The 27,016-nt window shown below is 42.8% G+C and overlaps 1 protein-coding gene across 2 annotated transcripts in view; it reads left to right on the plus strand.

Annotated features, from left to right (window-relative positions):
• Positions 1-27,016, plus strand: part of NUBPL (nucleotide binding protein like) — an 864,344-nt gene that overhangs the window by 366,681 nt on the left and 470,647 nt on the right. For both annotated transcript variants that reach the window (XM_044073881.1, XM_044073880.1), the window contains exon 7: positions 20,714-20,807. In XM_044073881.1, the coding sequence (XP_043929816.1) occupies positions 20,714-20,807 (94 nt within the window). The remainder of the gene's footprint in view (positions 1-20,713; positions 20,808-27,016) is intronic.

Below are 27,016 nucleotides of genomic sequence, written 5' to 3' on the forward strand. Positions count from 1 at the left end.
CCCATTCTGGATCCCAGCCAACTAAACAAATCAGTAGTTCAGACCAAATTCTGCATGATCCCGATTCATACCATCCTTCCCTTTCTGCGGGAGGGTGCGTGGATGTGCTCATTAAATCTCCGGGATACGTATTACCGTATCAAGATGGACAAGCGCTGCAGGAGCCTCCTTCGCTTCTGTTTGGGAGCCAATCACTACCAATTCAGAGCCCGGCCTTTTGGTCTCTCGATGGCCCCCAGAGTGTTCACGAAATGCCTTGCAGTGGTAACAGCTCATCTGAGACTTCAGGGATTCCAGGTGTTTTCGTACCTAGACGATTGGCTCCTCTCTGCCCCCACCAAGCGTCTACTGGTCAGGGCCCTCCGCTACACCCTGTTTCTAGAGGAGTCACTGGGAATCACCATACATTAGGAGAAATCCAACCTTCAACCCTCACAACAATTGGAATTCATAGGGGCAATATTCAACACCCAGTCAAGCCTGATCTCGCTTCCTCTTCACAGGCTTCAGAGATTAAGGGCACAGGTTCAAGTGATACTCTGTTGAAGAAATGTGTCTGCAAGGGAAGTTCTCCAAACCTTGGGTCTATGGCTGCAGCCACCCCTATTGTTCCTTTAGCCAGACTACACATGAGATTACTACAATGGCTCCTTCAGGCCCAATGGATACTCAGTCTTCACCCCCTGAGCTCACAGATTCTCATCACCAACACTTGCAAGCAGGATCTCCTCCTGTGGATGAGTACAGACGAAATTCTTTGTTGTCACCCTTCCAGGCTCCCCAGCGCCATGTTGACCACGGATACTTCCCTGGTGGGGGGGGGCACTTCCAGGGAAAGTCAGTCCAAGGCACGTGGACCGATGTAGAGGTCAACTTGCATATCAATGTGCTGGAGTTAAGAGCAGAGCTGTTGACATTGCAAGCTTTTCGTCCACTCCTTCCATCTGGAACGATTGCTGTCCACTTGGGCAACATGTCCATGGTCTGGTACATAAACAGGGAGGGACCATATCCTACCCCCTATGTCATGAAGCCATGAGAATCTGGCAGTGGGTGATAGCTTCCAATCGCTTTCTGATTGCAATGCATATCTCTGGGAACTCCAACATGATTGTGGACAGGCTGAGCAGATGCATTCTCCATCCTCACGAGTGATGTCTCAACCAGAGTGTGGCAGCGGAAATTTTCAGTCGTTGGGGCCAGCCATGCTGCGACCTTTTCGCCTCCCCCTCAAACACAAAATGCAGCAGCTACTTTGCCCTCTTTCCCCCTCTTGGGGAGTCACCGAGAGACTCTTTGATTCACGATTGGCCCACGGGTCTCCTTTATGCTTATCCTCCGATTCCTCTGATCCCCCTTGTTCTAAGGAAAGCTGTTCAGTTGAGAAGCAAAGTGATACTCCTTGCCCCATTCTGGCCTCGTCGAATGTGGTTTCCCTTCCTTCGACCTCATCTGTTACAACCTCCTTGGATCCTAGACACCCGTCAGGACCTCATATCTCACCCACAAGGGCTGACTCCCCCGAATCTGTCCACTCTCAAGCTGACAGCTTGATTTCTTCACTTCTCTTAGTTGCCAGGCATGAAACCCTCTCTTCACCCGTACGTGATATTATCTTGGCCTCTCATAAACCATCCACCAGGAACCTTTACAGGGACATATGGAAAAGATTCTCTATTTGGTCACATAATCAGAAGCTAGACCCCATTCTCAGCCCCTGTAGCCACTATTTTTCATTACCTGGCTGAACTGTTCGACAATGGGGCCTCAGCTTCCACCATTCGAGTCCATCTAGCAGCTGATGTTCATCGTGTTTCACTGTTGCAGTCATGACTGTAGGGTTCTCCCCTGCCGGCAGGCAGCCCTCGGTCGGCCAGAATCCCAAAGTCTGGGTCCGGCGTCGGCTGTTCAGCCATGGTCCCTGACGTCAGAGCGCCAGGAGTACAAAGCTGACAGCCGACGCCATCTTCTCCAGTCTTTCTTGCCGTGCGGTGATAGCAGTTCGCAAGTGCCAGTCGGCTGACTCCTGACTAATTTTACTGATATACTTCAATCCGAAGATTTTTCTTCTCCACTCAAAGCTAAGTACCCCGTTGGGGAAACTTTTCTCTTGCTCCACTCCGATGTCAGAAAAAGTTAATAATTGTATTTCATGTGGGAAGCAAATACCTCATAAGGATTTTCATCCTTACTGTATTCCTTGCTTGGGCCCAGACCACGACGTAGCTAGTTGTCGGTTTTGTGCCAGATTCAATCAACGTACTATTAAGCGAAGGTACGATTTTGCCTTTCATTACGTCGGTAGGTGCTTTAATTACAAAATGTCATCGGATATGGTTCCGGCTACCAGAGTTCACAAACGTTGCAAGGATAAAGACAGGCCTCCGAGGTCCAAATCTGATGATAGCGCACAACCGGAGCCAGCTTCAGGTTCGGCCGTCATCAGTGAGGTGCTTTTGCAGCCCCTGTCGTCGGCCATTTCAGAACCGATGGCCGAAACGGACTCTCATGTGGAGCCAGCCAGGCCTTTAAATATTCCTGTTGCAGGACCTTCGGACAATGCTCCTTAGGATGGGTCCAGAGCCGCTGTGCAGGTACCGGCTTCCGAAGGGGTTTTCAGGCCTACTCAGCTACTAATAAAGGCAAAGGCAAAGGTAAAGACTCCTACTAAATCAAAGACTTCTACACAGGCCTCTTCTGAACCAGCTCCCAAGTCACAGAAACAGTTACTCAAGATGGCGGAGGATTTACTTACTATGATTAGGGGTTCTCATCCCCCTCCAGACAAAAGGCCTAGGCAGGATATCTCTTATGATTCCTCGCATCAGGCTTCTGTTTCCTCTGTTTCTTCTTCTGATCAGGAATATTCTTTCCCTCCTTATGAGGATTCTGATGCTGAAGAATCCGTTCCTTCAGCTTCTCCCCCTGAGGATTTTTCTTTTGGGGAAACTTTGCATGAAATGAGGGAACATTTCCACTGGGAAGGACAGGAGTTTTCAGAATCCAAGAAAAGACTGAGGGAATTTCTTCTTCTTCCCCAACATAGACCCCTGGCTATTCCTCCTGTTTTGGATATTGTGGATGATGCCTTTTTGGAGGCTAACTTAACCCCTGACTCTTTTCCTCCTGCTCCTGTTAAGCCTGATAGATATTACAGGGTTCCTGATTCCCATCAGTTTTTATACAAGAACCCTTCTGCTGACCCTGAAACTATTTCTCAGGGTCCTAAGGGAGCTTAGGCCGCTTCTGCCAAAAATCCTATTCCTACTGAAAAGGATTCTCGATCCTTAGAAAGATGGGGCAAAAAGGTGTACACTTCTGCTACTTTGTCCATTAGGGCTTTAAACTGTCAGTTTCATATTTTAAATACCAGCAATTTCTACTGTCTGTCTTAAAACAAAAGCTTACTTCCATTTCTGCCTGTGCAGATAAGGAATTACATGACTTATTGCATGCTTCTGAACAGGTTGGGAAGCATGGATTACACTGTGGATTTGATGCTTTGGAGGCTTCTTGTAGGGCTGCGGCCTCTGGCACAGTCATTAGAAGGCATGCATGGCTAAAGGAACAAAATTTACCTGAACAAGTTAAGGCTAAATTATTGGATGCTCCTGTTCAGCATAATGTTTTGCTTGGATCAAAAGCTGAAGAGGTGATTAAAAAGATGGAGGATAAGGTGAAATCCATGCAAACAGTTAAGGATTTTTTACAAGTACAGCCTCCTAGATTTAGCAGGAATTGGCCTTCTAAAAATTGTTCTTTTCCCTCTTCAGACAGGTCTCAGAGGGGTAGATATAGACGTTCCAGAGGGAGGTCCCAAATGCAAGCTGCTTATAGACCAAGACAGTGGACTGCTTCCACTCCTAGGGGAGGAGAGGACAGGTCACAGTCTCAAAGAAAAAAAACTTAATGACTCCCTCTGTTGGGCTACAGGAACTTCTTGCCTGGAAGCCCCTCTCGGAGGAAAACTCTCTCTTTTTTATCAAAATTGGACTCAAATAACCCAAGACAAATGGGTTTTGGATGTGGTTTTAAGAGGTTACATATTCCATTTTCACACCTTGCCAAGGCCAAGCGGATGGCCAGACCTTCCAAAACATCAATGGACGGAGGCCTTAAACCAGGTGGAAGCTCTTTTGGCTATGAATGCCATAGAACTGGTTCCTCTTTCAAAAATGGGAAAAGGTTTTTATTCAAGGCTTTTTCTAGTCCCAAGGAAGCAAAACTCATGGAGACCCATTCTAGATCTGTCGGTCTTGAACACCTTTCTAGAAATTCCAAAATTCAAGATGCTTACTCTACAGCAGCTACTTCCAATGCTGTCCAAAAATGCATGGATGGTAACTTTGGATTTAAAGGAGGCATATTTACACATTCCCATCAGGCAGGATCGCAGAAAATACCTCCGGTTCAAAGCCGGATCGAGGCACTTTCAATTCTCTGCGCTGCCCTTTGGATTATCTACTGCGCCCAGGGTCTTCACCAAATGCCTGGCTCCAGTAGTAGCTTACTGCGGACTCAAGGGAATTCAAATTTACCCTTATCTGGATGATTGTCTAATTCAGGCAGACAGCAAGAATGTCTTACTCCAGCATCTAGAATTTGTACAGAACCTCCTCAAGTTCCTGGGATTCTCTGTAAACATAAAAAAGTCAAATTTGACACCATCACAACAGATAACTTTTCTGGGTGCACTTCTAAACACCACAACCCAGATGGCATTTCTGACATCCGAAAAACAGTTACAGCTGGCTTCAACTTTCAAAACCTTGGCAACTTTAACTCGTCTATCTGCAAGGAAATTCCTGCAGGCTTTGGGTTACATGGCCTCCTGCATCCTCCTCGTACCGTATGCAAGACTACACGTGAGGAAAATACAGTGGTACCTAAAAAGTGTATGGTCTCAGCATTGCCACAGTTTAGACATACTGATCTCCGTCCTTCCCTGCCTTCAAAAGGAATTTCTTTGGTGGTCCAGGGCATGTGCTCTAAACAAAGGGAAGCCCTTCCGTCTGCCTCCTGCCTCTCAGATTCTAACCACGGACTCCTCGGACTATGCTTGGGGAGCCCATTTTCAGGGCAATTGTTTGCAGGGCCTTTGGACAAAGGATCAGAAGCACCTGCATATCAATTTAAAGGAAATGTTAGCCATTCAGAAAGCACTATTGGCCTTCAGGAATCTTTTACAACCAGGGCAACTGTTAATACGGACAGACAACGCCACAGTTATGTGGTACATAAACAAGCAAGGGGGATCTCATTCCTACCCCCTTTGCAGACTAGCCATGGATCTATGGAACACAGTTCTATTTTGCAATCTGGATCTTCAAGCCCAGTTTCTACCAGGAAAACAAAACTTCCTGGCAGACAGTCTGAGCAGAAATCTTTCGGATCCACACGAGTGGTTGCTGGACACCAAAATATTCAGGATGATAATAGCAGTCTGGGGATGTCCTCACATAGACCTCTTTGCATCCCATTTCAATCATCAACTACAGACTTTTTGCACCAGGGCTTTCCACAGAGGCTTGGAAAGTGGACGCCCTGTCATTCAGTTGGAGGAACCTCTCGGGATATGCCTTTCTGCCTCTTCCTCTTCTTCCACGGGTTTTATTGAAGATAAAACAGGACAAGCCCAAGATGATTATCTTGCTGGCTCCAAATTGGCCTTGGCAGTTTTGGTATCCAACTTTAAAAAACCTATGCCTGGACCCCCCTTGGGTTTTACCTCAGTCTCCGAACCTTCTGTCCCAACATCAGGGTCAGGTCCTACACTCTCATGTCAGAACTCTTAACCTGGCGGCCTGGTTAATCCAGGGCCTTTGATTTCTTTACTGCCCAAGCAGGTTATGGATGTCATTTTAAAAGCCAGACGTCCTAGTACTAGAAAATCTTATGCATGCAAATGGAAAAGATTTTGTTCCTGGATGCAGGCTCAGGATTCTGATCCTCTTCTTCCAAACATTACTTTAATTTTACTTTACTTGACAGATCTCTTACATAAGGGTCTCTCTTTTTCTTCCGTTAAGATACATGCCTCTGCTATTTCTGCTCATTATAATACAGACCCTCCCATCTTTTCCCACCAGCTCATGCGACAGTTTCTCAGAGGAGCTAAGAACTTAAGACCTCCTAGATGATCTCCTATTCCTGCTTGGGACCTCAACTATGTTTTGGAAAAACTAACTTTGCCTCCTTTTGAGCCTGCTGCCTCTTCTGACATCAAGTTTTTATCTTGGAAGACAGCCATCCTATTAGCCCTAACCTCTGCCAGGAGAGTTTCAGAGTTACAAGCTCTTATGGCTGTGGAACCTTATATTATTTTTCATCAAGACAGGGTATCCTTGAGGACTAATCCTACATTCATGCCTAAGGTGGTTTCCAAAGTGGCTTTAAATCAAACTATACAATTGCCAACCTTTTTCCCCACTCCTCAAAATAAAGGGGAAAGGATCTTACATTCCTTGGATATACACAGACAGCTATGTTTTTACCTGAACAGAACCAAGGACATCAGAAAATCAGAACAATTGTTTGTTTCTTATGCTTCAAGTTCCCAAGGTAAAGCCATTTCAAAACAGACCATTTCTAAATGGATTGCTCATGGAATCAAATTTTGTTATTCTCACCATGGAAAGCAAATCCCAGGAAGTATACGGACTCATTCCACTAGAGCTGCTGCCACTTCTGCGGCCTTCCTCAGGGGAGTTCCTACCAAGGACATTTTGGAAGCTGCAACTTGGAGTTCAGTACATACTTTTTCAAAGCACTACAATCTACCTCTCTATTCTAAGTCTAGGGCTGGCTTTGCCTCTGCAGTCTTGCAAGGCCTTTTAGCCGCCCCTTCTTCATTATGACCACCTCCCTTTCTTTCAGCTTTGGGATTCTACCCTACAGTCATGACTGCAACAGTGAAACATGATGAACATAGTACAGTTGTGTACACCTACCATAAATGTAGATGTTCGAGTGTCTTCACTGTTGCAGTCTGGGTTTCCCTCCCTCCAGTCCCCTCTTATTTTTTCCTTTGTGTATTTCCCTTTTTCACCATTCTTCTGAGGTGTATTTGCAATGGTTATGGGACCTTTTTTCATTTTGGGACTCCTGACATCTGGGGCAAGAAAAACTGGAGAAGATGGCGTCTGCTGTCAGCTTTGTACTCCTGGCGCTCTGACGTCAGGGAGCATGACTGAACAGCCGACGCCGGACCCAGACTTTGGTATTATGGCCTACCGAGGGCTGCCTGCCGGCAGGGGAGAACCCTACAATCATGACTGCAACAGTGAAGACACTCGAACATCTACATTTATGGTAGGTGTACACAACTGTACTTTTCCAATTTCCATAATGGGTCAGATTGAGTTCCTCTTATTTCCTCTCGCCTTTGCAAGATTTTCCTCAGAGTATTTTCCACAGCAGACCTCCCATCAGGCAGCCAGTGGAGCCATAGAATCTGTCCTGGGTTCTGCAGTCTCTTTCTTGGACCCCTTTTGAGCTGGCTGCGACATATGATCTAAAATTCCTGTCCTAGAAATCCATATTTCTGGAGGCTATAACCTCAGCCAGACAAATTTCTGAATTACAAGCTTTATGTATCAATAGCTCTTATCTGATCTTTCATAAGGACAGAGTATCACTTCGTACTAACCCATCCTTTCTCCCCAAAGTGGTTTCTGACTTTTTGATTAACCAGTCCATTGAGCTCCGTGTGTTCTTCCCAAATTACTCTAACAAGGGAGAATACTGCCTGCATTCCTTGGATGTTCATTGACAGTTACGTTTCTATCTGGACAGAACTAAATTCTTTCGCAAGTCTGACCAGCTTTTCATCTCCTTTGCAGGTCCTAGAATGGGGGAGGTGCAGTATCGAAAGTTACTTTATATAAATGGCTTAGGGATTGCATTACCTTCACATATTCACTTATGGAGAGATCTAAGCCTGGACAAATCAAAGCTCACTCAACTAGGGCTGTTGCAGCATCTGTTGCCTTCCACTCTAGGGCCTCCATGGATGACATTTGGGCTAAGCCCCACACCTTTATCAATCATTATAAATTGGATCTGATCTCCAGGGGAAGAGCGGCCTTTGGTTCAATGGTTCTCATGAATGTTCTTCCATAAGGGCCACCCAGGTTCTCCAAGTAGCTGGGGACTCTGTCCCATCAGTGATGAATAGGAAGAAGAATAACAACTTCAGATAAAGAAGTTATGTCTTACCATAATGTTCCATCTGAGTTGTTGATTTTCTTCTAGTCATCACACCCTCCCACCGACTCCCCCCAAAGGTTCCTGGCGGATCTTCTTTGTGGTGTCTTAGGGTTTCTGCGCAGAGATGGTGTCTGACTTATTTCTTCTTCTATATGTTGCATGCAAACTCGATCTGAGATAACTGAGTAAAGGGCATTGTGGGTAGCAGCTTAGCTCGAGAGTTTTTGGTGCACACAAGCTTGGTATAAGGCCGACTTGTTTCCAAGGGCTCTGAACCGAACCAATCAGTGGTGACTGGAAGAAGATCAACAACTCAGATGAAATATTATGGTAAGACACAACTTCTTTTTCTTGAGAAAACTCGTATTCCGGCAGCTTTTTCTTTGTCTACCTCCGATTTTTGCAGTTGTATCAATTTATCTGAAAGGCTAGTTAAAACTTCTATTTTTTCAGCTTGTGTTGTTTGAATTGATATTCCTTCAGCCTTTCATTTATTTTAATCATCTTTGAGTACATTTGCCTTATTTTTTCCTCAACTTCTGGAAGCCATCTCCTGAACCAGAGCTGAAGCGTGATCTTCGGTTTGCTGAAAAGCTGCAGAATCCTTCCTACCTAGTGTTTTCTCTACCTTTCTTCTGGTTGGTTTTCTTTCAAGTTTTCCATCCTGGTAGTGTATTTACTAGTAAGCAACTGGATTTTACCCAAAAAAATTTTCAGTGGCGTTGCTTTTTTTCAGTTTGTTTTCACACTGGGAGAGCTGAAATGATGCTGTTGATCAGTGTGCAGCCATCTTGGAAGTCCAAGTAAGGTGCATCTTTAAGGGGGAATTGTATTTGAAGATGGATCTGATCAAGGCAGAATATAGAGTGGTAAGGACTTCTCTGGTTCTAGAGGAAATGCCCTTTGCTATCCGCTGTTAGACAAAGGATTTTCTGATCACTTTTGCAACAGTGGTGATCAAAGGGAGAGAATTATCTACTGTTCCAAGGTTTCCTATTTAATCTTCATTTTGGAGTGGAGTATTTTTATACAGTATGCTGGGGGGAAGGTTTATCACATGCAACAAAATTGCATTTTTAGCATTTAGTTGTAGCCCATTTTCGGAGCACCAGCTATTAACCTTTCTAAGTTCATTTTGGTCATTCTCCATATCAGAAAATTTGAGTATAACACTCATGCTCGCAATAGTCTATAAACTTGGTTAACCAGTTACGCATTTTTTTATTTGGATTTCAGAAAAGTACATACCAAATATAAGAAGTCCTACAAATGTTACATGTGATACCCCATGATTGCCTTTGTGCGCTCACTCTGAAGCTGTACCTGTTGCTGTTATATTATGGGTATCATCTCTCTTTCAGTTGACACTTAACGACATAAGTATCAGTTTGGAGCACATTTAACTTGATAATATTGGCTTGTGGTATAGTGAAAGTATGCATGGTGACCGAGTGACCACTGGCTATTGCCTTCATTACTTTCTCCAAACACTCACCAGATTCATTAGACATCTGCCTCAGCAAAACCTGCTGGAGGTTAAGTCTTATAAAATATATATTTTTTTAACATAGTTCATGTGTTGTATTATGACCCATTCTATGGCTTTGCAGATGGAGCCTCATTAGGCTGATGGATCTGTCATTCCTGGTGTCCATTGTAAGGTTGCCCTTGTGTAGTGGCATCACACCTGCTGCTTGACAGAGCTGTGGGGAAAAAGCTGATTGATGATCTCAAGTTATATGATTGCGGATATGGCTACCAGCACGTTTAAAGCTGTTCAGTTGGCGGTCTGGTATGTTATGTCATACAGAGTATGTGTTTTTGTTTTGAAAGTACTTTTAACTAGTGTTTTTTTGTGATGTTTTTTTGGGGGGGGGGTAGTTTTAAATCCTTGGGTATAGGTGGGTTTTGTACAGATGTGTCTGGGGTAAAAGTTGCTCTGAATTTGTTTATAAATACATGTGTGATATTCCCCTAGTTCAGAGCAGGCAGTGCTGTTGTGCAGTTACTTGTAGCACTGTTTGGTATTACTTGCGTTAGGAAGTTGTGAAATAAGGAAGGAATTTTTGTTTAATTTTTAAATTATCCTTGGCTTCCAATGCCAGCCTGAGTTCATTGGAAGCATTTGATTTGTTGATGGTATTTTTCAGGAACCATGTATAACTTTGTGATGTTAACCTTGATTTAGGGGTGTTTAATTTTGCTATTTTTAATAAGCTTTTTTCCTTTCATTATATTGTTTTTTATGCACATGAACTACCAGGCTGGCTTGTTCTTACCCTTCCCATTTTGTTTACATTTTCTAGGGACTGATATATTTATACACTTTTCTAGAGGAGTGTAGATTTTATTTGTATAACTACTAGCCATGTTAATGTTTTGGTGGTTACAGCTGTACTTTAACTGTGAGACTTGATCCTAGAATTGTAATAAGTTTATATGTTTGAAGTCTGCTAATACTGTGATACTTGTATCTGCTGATTTAGCAACTTTGAAAGAGAATGCTATCTTTGTGATCAGATGTGACTGGAGACGGGTATACTATTGGGGTAATGCTTACAGGTGTTATAATTAAGGACCAGGTCAAGAGCGTTTTGTTTGACTCTGAATATTTGATCCTGGTATTTTTTTGTTTATAAAATCGAGGAATTTTTGAACATAGCGTACTTTTGAGTTATAGGTTTCTCAGTTTATCGATTGGTAGTTACTAAGATGATATTTTTGTTTAAAGTTCATCCAAAGTGTGTAAGAAACATGCATGTTTTTAGGGGGTGAATGAAGGGGTCTTGTAGCATGCTGTGATCTGATAGCTGTTTTTATTTAAAATAGATTTGGATTGTGGTTCTCTGTGAATTTGCTTTGAGGTAATGTGGTCTTCAACAAATGTGGATAATCTACCACAGTTCCCATCAGGTCTGAAGGCATGGTATGTGCAAAGGTTGTGTACAGAGGGTGTGCTTTCTGTATGTTTAAAACCAGGTGGCAGTAGTAATACACCAGAATGTGCTGCAAGTGCAGGATGACTTCAGGGTTAGGCAATTGGTTATTTAGACTACTAGTGTTAAGCAGTATCACATTGCTGTTCTCTAATCTTTGTTGCTATGTGTTTAAATTGGAAGATCCATTACCTGGATGATGCCTAAAAAGGGCCATATGGTGGTCGCAAAGGTTTAGCCATTATACTGAAGCCCTGAAATGAGACGTACAAGACATCCTTGGCATAGCATGTAGGGCTGGATTACCCACACCAAAATTTCTTGTACTTGGTATGATTCTTTGCAAAGGCAGGATTCTGTGCAATACCAATGTCTCTTCTACATTTGTAACATGCAGAACTCGGAAATCTGAGTCTCTCATGGTTTTGCATGTCAGTTCATTCTGTGTTGCCCCCCCCCCCATCCCCTGAGTACATTACATTATTAAAAGCCATGGAGAAGTATTAATGCTGAAGAAAAGATGACTGATTTAGGAAGAACTGGCAAATGTAAATCAAATGTGTAGTTGTGCTTAGCTTAAGTTGACAATTAGTCAAAGAAGTTGCATATTGTTGAAATTTGCAAAAGCGATTTTGAATCCAAACTGCTGCAGACTACATTAGAAAGATTGATTTAATCTTGGAGCCATTTGAATGAAAGTTTCACACACTTAGCTGCAGAGTTGGAGCAGTGTTCAGTGAACCATGAATTCAGTGCATTTTTAACGATGTGCAGCATATGGCACAGAGGATTAAGGCTGTGAGCTAATGATACGCTGCTTTCTGTGGTTCTGATTTGATTCTGCAAGCCTCTGTTTGCTTGACTGTGCGATTCTGGGTAAGTCACTTAACCAGACAACGCTCCTGGACTGAACCTGAAAAATTTATTAATTTATTTGTCTTTGTTGAGGTCTTAGTGGACAGGGCCCATTTTCAGTGGAGACCTGGGAAAAGCTCCCCCCACAGTACACTTATAATAACAGGTGAATTTCAAACAGTTGTCAGAAAACAACAGTTGCATTTTTCATGAAACAGCAAGCATAATTACAGGACAGGTATATACAGTTAAGTATTTACATCAGCAATTGTGAATGTATACAGTTCCATTTTTAAAATCTTGCAGAAGTAAATGGATTGATACTGCAGAAGGGAAATTGTAAAGAAGTTTCGTGTTCTTACATTTCAGTAAAGAAAGGTTTTCAAGGAGTAAAGATACGTAATGGATCCATGGAGCTCAGTGCTCTATACCTGTTTAAAAAAAAAAAACTCACATCAAAATTAAATGTTTTTTTTTTTCCCTCCATGCCTTTGACATTGTAGCCTCCTCATGTTGGTTTGAGCTCATTTGCTTTCCCCCTGTACTGGGTATCTCCATCACAGAGTTGAGGATCGACTGGACAGGTAATCACTATGGTAGCCATAGAAAGTTGTCTGTACCCCTGCCAGCATCTTAACATTAAGAACATTAGCAAGACATTGTCTCGTTCGATTCTCAGCTAGAGCGTCTTCTGTGTGGAGGCATACGTGAATGGGGCGTGCCTTCGTTGAAGGTTGTGCATCAGGGCTGGTAACCCGGTATGTAAAAATCCACTACCAATCATTAGAAGACCGGAGTTCTGCTGTGGTGACCCCTAATCGGGAAAAGCTGAAAGACACAAATTAATGAGATTCTAACTCCACTTTTTGTCACAGATGTGCACCAGCATTACATGGGGTGTCCTACATAACCTATGGTGATTTAAAATCTCTCCACCAAAAGGAGATCCCCATAGCAAATGCAAACAGTTTATATCACTGATTTCTACTCCCACATTACCTCCTGCATTGTGACAGCTATCTAACACACGTGGTGCCGAATTTCAGAAGTACCTGTGGTAGAACTCCAACGTTAGCAGTCAGTAAAAACAAGAAATGCTGCCCCTAAGGAATAAATTCAAACCAGCCCTTGCTGAAGTGAACTCAGAAGAATAAACAAAGAACTCTGGCATAAGAGCAACACCTGTAAAGCATTGCTACCTTATTCAAGGATAATTGCAAAGATTTTTTTTTTTAATTGTAAGGCATCTTAGGAACAGTAATCAATACCGCACAGAGTTGAATTGCAGTGATATCTACTGTGACCTTGAAAATATTACCAACATATTAGCTGGTAAATATAGATGTTATTCGTGTTTCATTGTTGCAGTCATCACATTTGGGTTATCCTGCCAGGGATAGCCCTCAGTCGGCCCGAATACCAGAGGCTTAGTATTTCTACATCAGTTGCTGTCGCTGCAGGACTGAAATCAGGTCAGTGGTATAAAATCAGGCAGCCGATGCCATTACATCAGTCTTTCTTGCCAAGGAGCCCGAAGCAGAAGCAGTTTGCAGGAGTGCTGGTTGGCCGCTACCGGAGTTTTCATTCCAAATTGAAGTTGAAGTCTTCTAAAGCTAAGTACCCCGTTGAGGATCCTTTTTTCTTGCTCTAACCGATGTCAGAAAAAGTTAACAATTTTCTCACGTGTGGAAAGCAAATACCATCCCACGACTTCCATTCTTTCTGCGTCACCTGTTTAGGCCCAGACCACGACATCCCTCACTGTCGCTTTTGTGCTTTGTTCAACGTCAGAACTATACGTCGTTGGGCCCTTATTGTAGTTAAATATTTTAGCTCTCGGTCTCGAATTCTTATATGGCTTCGGTAAGCCATCTGACTGCCGATGTTCCAAAAAAACGTAAGGATAAAGAGACAGACCGCACAGGTCCAAAATTGCCGATAACGCTTCCGTTAAGCAGTCTTCAGTTCTCCAGTCTTCAGTGAGGCGCTTTTGCAGCCCCTGATGCTCGCTTCTGTGGATTCGTAGGCTGCTACTGAGACCCTTTCAAAGTCCGGTATGCCGTGAAGTCTCTTCTTCGACTAAGGATCCTGCAGATGTCTCTACCTTTGATGGGTCTGGAGCCGATACCAGCTTCCAAGGAAGTACTTTGCACTACCGATACTCGACACAAACTGACGACTTCTTTTGCGTCTTCAGTTCTTTCTAAAACTACTGCTTTTTTAAGGCCCAGGGTATGAACTACACCCAAAAAAACTACGACCCAAGCTCAGGCATCTGCTTCCTTGCCTCAGTCTCAAATGCTTAAAATGGCGGTTGACCTTATTATGCTTATTAGGGGAATCCAGGCTATCCCTTCCAAAAGAAAAAGAGACCTGTCCCCAGTAGTTTTATCTGAACAGGAGTCCAATGACTCTGATGGTTCTGAATATGAAGACATGCAGCCCCTCTCTGCTTGTGAGGATTCTGATGCAGAGGAATCCATTCCTTCTGCCTCTCCACCTGAGGATTTTTTATTTGGTGAAACCCTTCATACATTAAGGGAGCATTTCCAGTGGGAATGTCAGGAATATCCTCAGTCAAAAAAGCGACTCTGGGAATTCGTAGATTTACCACAGCACAGACCTTTGGCCATTCCTCCCGCTGCCAGGAAACCTGTCATGTACTATAGAGTCCCTGACACTCACAAATTCCTTTTCAAAAACCCTACTGCTGACCCAGAGGTCATCTTTCAAGGACCTGAAGGAATTAAAGCAACCTCAGCTAAGAATCCCACCCCCTCAGACAGTGATTCCACAGCTTTAGACAGATGGAGTAAAAAAAGTATACACCTCTGCTACTCTTGCTATTAGAGTACTACATTGTCAGTTCCACATTCTGAAATATCAGCCGCATACCATGGAACTTCTCAAACAAAAAATACCTTCCTTTCCTGCTTGTGCAGAAAAAAGAATTACAAGAGCTTATGCATTCTGCAAGCCAAGTTACTAAGCACACCTTGCAATGTGGCTTTGACATCCTAGAAGCAACATTCACCAGTTCTGTCCTTAGAAGGCATGCTTGGCTTAAGGAACAGACTTTGCCAGACCATGTCAAATCAAAATTATTGGAAGCACCGTTGAACCAAGACCATTTGCTTGGCACCAAGGCAGAAGAGGTCTTAAAGATGGAAGAAAAAGCTAAATCTATGGAGACAGACTTTTTACAGGTACAGCCTCCAAGGTTCAGTAGGCATTGCCCTCCAAGCACTGGCCATTCCAGCCCAGCACAGCCCAGACCCAGGGGAAGCAGAGCCCCCCCCCCCCACCCCAGACAGCAGCCTCAGGGAATACAGAGATCTAAGCAATGGAGTTCCTACTCTTCAAAAAAAGGGAGTGCTAAGCCACCCCCTTATGGTAAGAACTCACAATGACTTTAAACCTCCACCCCTTACCTCTGCCGACCTGCTTCTGCCCCTAATAGGAAAACTCTCCTTCCATACAAGCAACTAGACCACTTTTAACAACGACTGATGGGTTCTCCACGTAGTGTCCCAGGGATACAAATTTTATTTACACACTCTGCCAACCCAAAAGGGTTCCCAGATCTTTCTCCAAACCAGTGGGCAGAGGCCAAAAAGCAAGTCCTTTCCCTGCTATCTATGAGGGCAATACAGCATGTTCCTGCAGACCAGGTAGACCAAGGTTTCTATTACAGACTCTTCCTGTCACCCAGAAAGAGCACCTGGCACCCAATCCTCGATGTATACATTCTAAACACCTTTCTGATGATACCAAAGTTCAAAATGCTCACCCTCCAGAATCTTCTTCCTGTGTTTTCCAAGGATGCTTGGTTAGCCAACCTAGACCTAAAAGAGACCTACCTACACATCCCAGTCAGGGAATCTTGCAAGAAATATCTACGTTTCAGGGCAGGATCTATGCACTTTCAGTTCTCTGTGCTTCCCTTTGGCTTACCAACTGCTGCCAGAGTTTTCACAAAATGTCTGGCTCCAGCCATTGATTTTTGCAGACAAAGAAATATTCAAATTTACCCCTATTTAGACGATTACCTGATTCAGGCAGACAGGAAAAGCTGTTACAGCACCTGACCTTTGTAGAGGACCTACTGACCTCCCTGGGGTATACTGTCAACAAAAAGAAATCAAAACTAGTCCCCACACAAAAAAATTGTATTCCTGGGAGCAAGCCTGGATACAGCATGACAGATGACATTCCTTACTCCAGAAAAAACAAGCCTACCTGACAGGCTACTTCTCCCAATTAGCCACCAGAACCCAGTTATCCGCAAGGAAAATTCTGCAAGCTCTAGGGTTCATGGCCTCCTGCATTCTACTCATTCCATGTGCCAGACTGCATATGAGGAAACTACAGTGGTACCTAAAAAGCCTTTGGTGTCAACACTCTCAAGACCAGGAAACTATCGTACCAATGATACCTTGTCTAAGGCAATATTTTCTTTGGTGGGCAGCAGCATGCAACCACAACAAGAGACTTCCCTTCTCACAACCCTATGCTGCCCAGACCCTCACCACAGATGCATCAGACTATGCCTGGGGTTCACACCTGGATGGAAGGTGCATTCAGAGCCATTGGAGTCCAAATCAAATATATCTGCACATCAACCAAAAAGAGATGCTAGGTGTTCAGCACACCCGGACAGCTTTCAGACCCCTACTCTCATCAGGGCCTCTACTGATCAAAACAGAGAACACCGCAGTGATATATGTCAACAAGCAGGGAGGGACTCACTCTTATCTTCTCTGCAGGCTCGCCATGAACTTTTGACGTACAGCCTCACCCATGCAACTACACCTGCTAGCGCAATGTCTGCCATGCTCCCTAAACTCTCAGACAAGTTAAGCAGAAACCTGCTAGACCCACACAAGTGGCAGCTAGACCACAGAACCTTCACCCTTGTAACCTAAAAACAAGGTACTTCGAAGGTGGACCTCTTTGCCTTCCCCTCCAATCATCAGCTCAACAAATTATACACCAGGGAACCTCACAGCAAGGCCTGGAAAGTGGATGCTCGATCCTTCCAGTGGGTAAACCTCTTGGTCTATGCATTTCCCCCTCTACCACTCATTTCAAGGTTACTGTTCAAAATAAGGGAGGAAAAATCGAGGGCAATCCTGATTGCCCCAGACTGGCCACCCCTGCCACCATGGCACCTATCTCAGATCCCAACACTCCTGACCTAGAAGAATGGAGAATTCATGCATCCCCAATTGCAGACCCTCAACCTGCCAGCCTGTCTTATTCCCTGACCTCTCCTCAAGCTGCCAGTCTAAGCAAACAAGTCCTAGATGTTATACGTGAGGCCAGATGCCCCAGCACTAGAAAATCCTATGCTGACAAGTGGAAAATGTTTTGTACCTGGATCCAGGCTAAGGGAGCTGAAACAGCACAGCCCTTACTACCTCTCATCCTGGATTACCTAGCAGACCTACCACACAGAGGTCTATTCTTATCTTCTATTAAAATTTGTGCCCCTGCCATCTCTGCTCATTTCAGCACAGCGCCACCTCTCATCTCACACCCTCTCATCAAACAGTTTCTAAGGGGGGCAAACAACTTAAGGCCACCCAGAGGAGCTCCTGTCCCAGCATGGGACCTTAACTTTGTGTTGGAAAAATTCACCCTACCCCCATTTGAACCTGCAGCTTCAGCAGAGTTAAAATTCCTCTTTTGGAAAACCGCTTTGCTTCTGGCCATCTATTCGGCTCGACGAGTTTCAGAGCTACAAGCACTCATGGCTGTAGAGCCCTTCATCATTTTCCATGCTGACAGGGTCTCCCTCAGGACTTAACCCATCCTTCATGCCTAAAGTGGTGTCCAATGTGTCTCTCAACCAAATCCATTCATTTGCCCACCTTTTTCCCTAACCCACAAAACAAGGGGGAAAGGATTCTGCACTCTCTAGATCTGCACAGACAGCTCAGCTTCTATCTGGATAGGACTAAATCTTTTAGAAAAACTGACCGATTGCTAGTCAGCTTCGCAGCAGGGACAGAGGGCAAGGCCATATCCAAACAATCTCCAAATTGATAGCACACTGCATCCATTTCTGCTACAAAGAGCATGGGAAACTGCCCCCGAAGGAGATCAGGACATATTCCACCAGGGCAGTGTCCACCTCTGCAGCTTTTCTCAGAGGTGTCCCCACCAGGGACATCTTGGAGGCTGCAGTATGGACATCTGTTCATACCTTCACCAAGCATTACCACCTGCCTGTCTTCTCCAAATCCAGGGCAGGCTTTGCCACCGCAATCTTGCAGGGCATCTTAGCCAGCCCCAGTCTTCTTGACTGCCTCCACCCTTTTCTTCAGCTGTGGGAATCAACCCAAATGTGATGACTGCAACAGTGAAACATGAAGACCATAGTACAGTTGTGTACACTTACCATAAATGTGGATGTTCAAGTGTATTCACTGTTGCAGTCCCCCTTCTCTCTCTCTCTCTTTACAGGGAATTTTTGGTATTTACTTTCTACTGGTGGTATTCTTCTACCATAACCTAGCTCCCTATTTTGGGGGCTCCTGACAGTTTGGGCAAGAAAAACTTATGTAATGGCATCGGCTGCCTGATTTTATACCACTGATGACCTGACAGTCAGTCCTGGAGCGACAGCATCCGACGCAAAAATACTAAACCTCTGGTATTCAGGCCAACTGAAGGCTACCCCTGGCAGGATAACCCAAATGTAATGACTGCAACAGTGAATATACTCTAACATATACATTTATAGTAAGTGTACACAACCGTACTTTCTAAGTTTTCTTTCCTTCCTCATTCTTCCCCTCACTTCATGCAGTCAGTAACACTACCTATAATTACCTCAAAATGAATTAAAACAAAAACAAACAAAAATAAAAAAATCTCTCTCCAAAGCCAAAAAAAACACCACTAGCTACATAGATCCAGGCAACAAACCAGGCTGTCTCCTTCTTATCATATAACACTGCTTCGCCAGTTCCATCTTAAACTATCCAGTCTTAATTTCTCCACTGGTGTGTGCCTGAGGTTTGTAAGACAGGTAATGGGTACCCCAGTACAAGGGTGGCTGTGCCACCAATGTGGGGAACCACAGACCATCATTTGTGAAGTGATGGAATGTATAATTATGGAGCTCATAAACATTGATATTGGGACAAGGCCTTGAATGTAATTGGTTGTCTTTGTGAAAGGTAGGTTCTGCCTTCTAACTCTGGTGAATTTGAGAAATTTACTGAAGCATTGTTTGACAACCTACCTATCAGTACAGACTGCCAAGGTGGGTATACTCAAGAACATTAACGTTATGTCACACTCCAGCATGATTGAGAAACTGTCTCAATTAAAATGTTGACTATTTAACTCACTGCATAGCAAACTGGCTATCACCTGGGACCAAAACTCTGAGTTGGAGGCATAATCCTCTGAAAAGGAGGTCACCAGTGACAACCTACAGTGTTCTGTTTAGGGGTGACTGTTCTTTGACATATAGGTTGCTGATACTGGATGTCTCTGACTAAGTTTGATGATGACGGTGCTGGCAATAGAGTCAATTCGCCAAGTCACAGCTGTATACTCCAAACACATAATCCATGGTATCAGAACTACAATCTTAATCTTGGTGCAAGGAAATGCAGGGTTATTCACTTTGGGAAACAAGAAGGTCTCTGCCTCTTCCATACAATGATGCTTCCCCCTCTGCTCCCAAAATACATTTCAGAAGTGATTTAGGTATATTTGTCAAAAACTCTCTTGATCATCACATATCCACTGTTTGGAAATCTTTCTACCTAGTGCAGTTAATTACTAAAATCATGTCCTTCAGGTGCAAGGAAGTTATTGTCCCATACTATTCCTCCCTTGTCAGACCCATAATAGGATGTAATGCCCCTCTTACACCACCAACATCCTTGCATGACAGTAGGAGGGAGTCTACCAAAATCTTGCGGTAGGTACAGTTTTAGATGTTTGGGCCACCTGTAGGCTGGCTATCCCAATAAGTAATTATGCAACAGTGAATTTTACTTGAGCATGTACATAAATGTTAACTCCCTAATACAACTGTACTTTATTTATCAGTTTGTTTTACTGTTGTATTATTATTTTTCGTCAGTTTCTTTCTTCGGTTTTTAAATTTTTAATGGCTGATACTACCCTCTTTTTATTGGTTTGTATTAAACTTTTATTATTATTTTGCTCTGTGTCATGCTTAGGCTCAACCATTCAAAGCTGAACAAGCAGAGCTGGCCAAGTGGCAGAAGCATTCTTCCACAAATGCACAAACCCCTTCTACTCTGCCACGCACAGCTTGACAAGCCAAGTGTCTGATCTTGGCTTTTGCAGGACCAACCAACCTGTACGTGGAAAGAATTCTCTATCCTCAGGATGGGCAAGCTGGCTTCATATGCTCAGTTTCACCCTTTTGTGCAACTCCTCCAGCACTGAGATCTGCTAATTAAAGCAGTTTTACTGGGGCTTCAGCCTGGGTTTCTTCCTTCTGTGTCAGAGACATTTGCATTGTTTGATACTGATTGTAATCTTTTGAGATGATAAGAACTCTAGTTTCCTTAATGTGAATTTTTTGAAAAGGAATAGCTGTAATTAAGTTTTTGTATTTTTTTGTTTAATATAGAAAGAGATTACTTGACTTTCAGCAGTTTATATAACTAGTTATTCCTTAATTGCAAAACATGCGTCTTACTGCATTTGTGTTTTTGTAGGTGGACTGGGGACATTTGGATTACTTGGTAATAGACATGCCACCAGGGACTGGAGACGTACAGCTATCCATTTCACAGAATATTCCAATTTCAGGTGCAGTAAAAATTTACTACATAAAGGAGTGCTGTTGTGTTTTACATGGCTGAGATTTTGTCTTCTTGCTTTAGGATTGCCATCTTTTAATGGGGCCAAAGTGTGACATAGGGTGTGTGGCCAAACTGACAGTGGCCACATCCTGTACCTATAGTATCACCAAAGGAATGGTGAAGTTATTACAGCATACTGAAATTTAAATTATGCAGCTATAGCAGTGAAACAGAAGCATTACTGCAGAAACATGCACATTATTCATGTTGTATAGCTATAACACTAAGTAAATTTGACTAAAAAAAGAAAAAAAAAACATTTCTGTAAAATAGACGTGTCATAATGTATTCTATCTGTAATGTCTGAATATAATACATACTATCGTATTTGCTAGCTTGTAATTTTCTGTGGAGTTTTCTCCCTGGGCCTCTGTTAAAAAAGGACTTTAGCCAAGTCAGACTATCCTGATCAGCAAATGTAAAATAAATAAACGAACACTACGCATATTAAACATAGGAATATGTTTGTTTAAAAAGTCAAAAACTATAAATTCTACGTATTACACTAACCATAAATATTCTAAGCAAGAAAACTAAAAAAATGCATATTGTAGACACAAGTACACTAATATAAAGTCACTTATTTTGAAATGTGTACTTTTGCCTTTGATTTGATGGCAAGAATTTGATTCAATTTGATCAAGAGTTTGATGCAATATTTGAATAAAGGTCACTACATTATCATTCAATAATTTATACTTGTTATTAACTCAGCTTTGAACAAGTCTACACTACGTTTTTTCACAACTGTCATTTTAACCAAAGAAAAAACTCTCTCTGTAAATGCATTGGATGTCGGTATAGATAATACCCTAACAATTATGGGATGTAGTGCAGTCAGCTTGGGGCCTTCTCTGAAAACCTTCAGTCATTTTTCTCCTGGTGAGTAAGCCTTTTGTGCATACATCTTGAAGAAAGGGCTTGATTGCTGTAGTCCTGGAAGAGATTGTCTTCATCTATGTCCTGCAGAGTGAGGACAGTGCTCACAATGAGTAAGTCACTGAATGCAAGGACTCCATTAAAGATAACTTACACTGTAAACAAGTAGTTTTCACCAGCATCAAACCACTGCTCTTAAGTTCTTTACTGCTGTCTCCAAGAAAATGATGGTTTGTTTTCAGCTTGTTAAAAGAAGTGCTGTCTAATGAGTTCATAAGTGCCTTATGTTTTCCACCAAAGCAAGCATCTTCTGCTATTTCCTGCAGTTTTTTTTCTTGAGACACCATCACTGAAAATGTCTCCATGGCATGCAAGTGCTGCTTTTTCTAATGCAATTATGTATTCATTGAAATCAATGAGGAAAACATGGAGAGTGAAAATAGTACTGAGGCAGTGTAGACAATGCATTTCCCCATGTTTATAATCTGAAAAATACAAGCATATCTGCCAGGGGTCTCCTCTCCCTGGGAGCGGAAATATGACTGGGGGACTTGAATGTTTTATACTACTCTCTGAATATCTGACAAAAGGGACAGCTACCTTGTTTGCAGTGGCAAATGTTGGAGATTCTCAAATTTCTTGCCACAGAGCTCAAGTCTTTTAAGTCACCAGTCCTTGTGGCAGAACCTGAGAAATGACTGAAGTTTCAAACACAAGAACGACTTCATCATAAGTTCGTAGGTTCATAGGTAGGTAATAGGCTATCGGCCCTGGGGCCTATATAAGCCTAGCCAAAAAGGTTCCTTGGCTTTCGCCACCCAAGAAAATTATTTTCCTGTGCCCCTGTCAAACACAGGAAAATAAAGTAGTTTTGCTGCAAATTTTTTGGCCACATTGTGAATTGTGTGGGTACTACCACAATTAGCTTTCTGGTGTAACAGGCACTTATTTTAATCTGGTGTACACACCAGATTTCTCTCCATAGTTTACACTGGCATCATCCATTCCATATGCTGAAATGCTGCTCTAGGGCAAGGAGTTCTTTTCCACAATGTTTGAAATCTGTTGTGATATGGCTTGGGCAGATTCATCAGGGTCCTCATAGAAGTAGAAAAAGCCATTCACAACCCCTTCCTTGGAAAAGTACCACACAATAAGTGGAAATAATTTTGTTTTCCTTGTTGGAAGCATCTGATGAAATGCCAAATGAAGTACCTGGTTGCTGCAGGTAACGTAGGAGGCATTCTAGTGAGTGTGGTCACTGAAAATTTTCAAAGATTTCTTCAGCATTGTTTTTTCCGTAAGATAGTTTCTGTGTAACATCTGTCAACAATTCTGGTACTATTGTGATAGTATAAAATCTTTTAGCACTTCATCAGTTAATTTCTTGCAAAGTTAGAAGGGACAGCCTGTGTCAAAGCATACTGTCTTTTGAAGTGGTTGTCTCTGGCTATTATCTTTTTCCCCCACCTGTTCAGGCAGGGTCAAGATGCACTCTTAGGATTTTTTTTTTTTTTTTTTTGAAAAGGCTGGACTTTTAGTAGTTTAGAAGCAGCAACTTGGTCCACTGTATATGCTTTTACAAAGCACTAAAAACTGGATTCTTTTTCCATGTCTAGGACAGGCTTTGCTCAGACCATTCTCCAGAGGCTCACTTCCACCTCCTCCACAGCGTAGGCTACTGCAGCAGTGGTGAATATGGCGAACATAGTACAATTGTGTAAGTAAACTTACTATAACAGATGTTCTGTTGATCATTGATGCAGTTCTTCCTCCCTCCCCTTGTTTTTTTGGTGTGTTGTTTATGCCAGGGTGTGAGCATGGGTTTTTGCTTTTTCTAGCAATTTCCTTTAAGGGCTCAGCTGCCTCCTCTCAGCATGAAAACTCTGAACGGCTTGGCACCCAAACCTGTGTTTCAGTTAAGTTCAGCTCGAGATGTACATTCGGTTGGACGCATGGAAGATGGTCTAAAGCTTTGGAAGCTGGGGTGGCTGTTAATGTGGTATGCAGGATATAATCTATATAGAATAAGCTATTGTAGTACTGATCAAATAACCTACTGTTATGGTAAGTTTACTTACACAGTTAAACTTTCTTAAATCTTATTCATTCTTTACCATTTATGAAACAGGGTTTGTTACTCGTGCCCCAACATCTCTACCTTTCCTAACTTCCCTCTCGCTTAGCAGTGTCCATTTCCCAGATGCTGCTAAACTTGTCCATCCAGTTTTCTTTTTCTGACTCCAAATTGTTTTATACTGTACCCGTTCTTTTCTTGCCTATCAGCTGTGATTCCTTTTGAATCATTGGCAGTATCCCTTCCTTGACCTTGCTCCGGTTTCTCCACGTTTTGTTTATAATCTTTTTTAGGTCTTCATATTCTTGCTACACTCACCTGTAGAAATCTGTCCACTAGCTTAAACCCATTATTTTCCTGCCACAATTCCTTCCACAGTATAACTGCTTTCCTTCCCACTTTGACATTATCTTTCCCATTTTCCGGCAGGTTTCCTTTCTCTGTTTGATTACATGTGTAGTAATGGAAATGTCTGCTTTTCTAACCACTCAGTTGCTAAAATGCACAATAATTTAGACTGGCATGTCTCCAGTGGCACAGATGTATATATTCCAAAGCTTAGCTGGCTTAACACGTACACTAGTTTCTAAAATGATGATCCTGAGAATAGCTTCTCATAGATTTTCTCCCCATATGTCTTCCCTAAGTTATACTGTTAACACATTTGTGGATCTGTTTTGAGTGGAGAGAGAGACTGCTGTCCGTATCCGACCTGGTTTCAGGAGGGATAGGGGGCAGTTCAGATGCATTCTCCCTGAATTTGTTTTTTTTCTAGACTATTTTGTTTGCCCGCCCTTGTTATTACCCCTCTTGCCAGTAGTGTCAATTCAGAGGTTATCATCAACTCTTGAGGCATCAGTGTCAGTATTAAAGCAGTTTTTGGCCTTCAGGCCTGCAATTTATCCTTATTGGCATTGTATGCCTTTTACTATTGGTAACTCTACTACTAAGCCTACCATTGGCATTGGTGTTTCATTGGAGTTGTAGCTAATCTTGATGGACCTTTTAGTCCCATTGCTTAAGGGGGAGGCTCACATGCTGCATTTGGCTCCAACCTGTTCACGGTTAGTGCAGGTGTGCCTGACCATGCAGAAGTTGATTTCAAGATTCTTGACATAAAGCCTACCAGTGGTGCCAGTCTCAAACATGAGCTTGAAAACTTCAATCCATAGAGTGTCATTGATGCCCTTTGCTGTCCTGATACTGGCATCTTTCACCATGTTGAAGTTTTTTTTTCATCAGTCTGCTTATTTGCTTCTTGTTTAAGCTGGACAGATGGACCCAAAGTCCTTGGCAGCATCCTTCTGCAACATTGCCCATTAAACTTTCATCTTCCTCCTGTTCATACTTCTAAAGTTTCTGAGGCAGGTAGTAAGTTAGATGACTAGCATCTGTTGCCTTAAGGAGTCCACAACTCCAGATGTTAATGATAAATAGTTTAAAGATTCTCCTGCATTCCCCCTGAAGACCCCAAATTAGTGGTGGTGTTAGAAATGATGAGAAAGAGAGAGGAATAGCAAACTGTGTGTCCTTTCCATGACTGATGCTACAGATGCCTTTTAGTCTAGGTTATAGTCCTCTTCTTTGTCCCTCCATTGGTGGTCTTGCTTGAAGTGATTAGCATAACATGGGTAAAGTCAGACATTGTAGCTCCACTGCTTAGGAAAGCTGACTAGATCCTCTGGCTACCCAGAGACTGTAACTTTTGCCCAAAAACTGCTTAGCCAGATACTCTTGGAGCAACATCTGCCTGTAAGAAGGCTCCTACTCCCCCCCATCCCCCCCCCCGCCATGAGCCCTACTTTTTCTCCTTTTTATAAGGAATTCAAAGTGATGGGCCACCTTGAGGTGTGGATTTATGCATCCACCACTTTTTTCCTTTGGAGGCTGAAGTATATGATCCATGTAGTAGAGTTCTAGTGAGGCACAGTGAATAAGATGTGCCAGTTGGTGGCACATGTCTGACGGACCAATCAAAGATGGAATATTTTTCCAGATGACTTTCCTATCTTTGATAATAAAAACTTGTGAATGTAACTTTCATTGCCACAGGTCCAGTATTTTCAGGCTTGTCTGGCTCAGGCTTACTAATTTCACAAAGGACACCAAGACAGCTTTCGTGAATTCCTCTCTGTCCTCTGTGTTTTCAGACCAGATATCAAGGCACAGTCTTAGACAATGTAGGAGGAGGGCAAGACCATTTTGGCTGTTGGCATCAGCTTTCATCCACCTTGTATGTGGTGTAGGTGTGTACAGCAATAAACAATTTGGAAGAAACCAGAATAACGTCAGAGCTTTCAATGTCCCATATGGACAGAATGTTGGAAGCAGCAGTGGGACAGAGTTCATGTGGTGCAATCAGTAGCATTCCTGTAGCCTTGCCCAACTGTTATCCCACTGTGGAGACAGTCAAGGGCTTTCTTTGTCACTTTTGCTGTCTGGCTTGTTCTTAAAGGACATGTGGTTTTGGAAAATGATATCCAGAGGATGCCCAAGTCCTTCCCATGATTATCTGCTCTCACATTAATTACCCTTGTCCGTAGTTCCACTCCACAACAGACTTGAAGCAAATAGAGAGATGTCCTTGGCCTTTTTTACACACAAGAGCCATTGAATTGGTCTAACCAGACCAAAAAGGGTCAAGTTATCTGAGACGTCCATCTAAAGGACATATCACCTAAACCAGTATCTTCAGTTGCGGAGTACATTACCACCTCCATACCGGATCAGTCTAATTTACTCATCCAAAAGTGTGATTCAGCTTACCACATCATTACTGCGCTAAACTCACTACATATAATCTAGTTCCCTCTTTCATCTTACTGGTCCCTATTGGCTTTCTTAACTTTGCGGTGTCTATATCTCTACCACTTCTACTACTCCTGCTTTAACTCTGCTCACCCTTTTGTTTTCCACTTATGTAACTATTAGGTTTATTACATTTTTTGTGTATATATGTTGTCCTTTTCTGTGTAACTCATAAATATATCAGTTATTTGTATACTATACATTTTGTTTCAGTATGGTGAAACTCAGGCTGTGCCTGTAACTGGTAACTGTCTGATCAGTGTTATACCCAGATACACAATTTTAAGTAAATATTATATTCTATTATTCTAGACTCCAAACACATGAATGCTTTTGCCTCAGAAATGATTCCAGGTTCTTTTTAGTGCCATAGAAAACAATGAACATCAGAC

Source organism: Protopterus annectens, chromosome 6.part0 (assembly GCF_019279795.1).
Source record: "Protopterus annectens isolate FY-2018-M chromosome 6.part0, PAN1.0, whole genome shotgun sequence".
Lineage (NCBI taxonomy): Eukaryota > Metazoa > Chordata > Ceratodontiformes > Protopteridae > Protopterus > Protopterus annectens.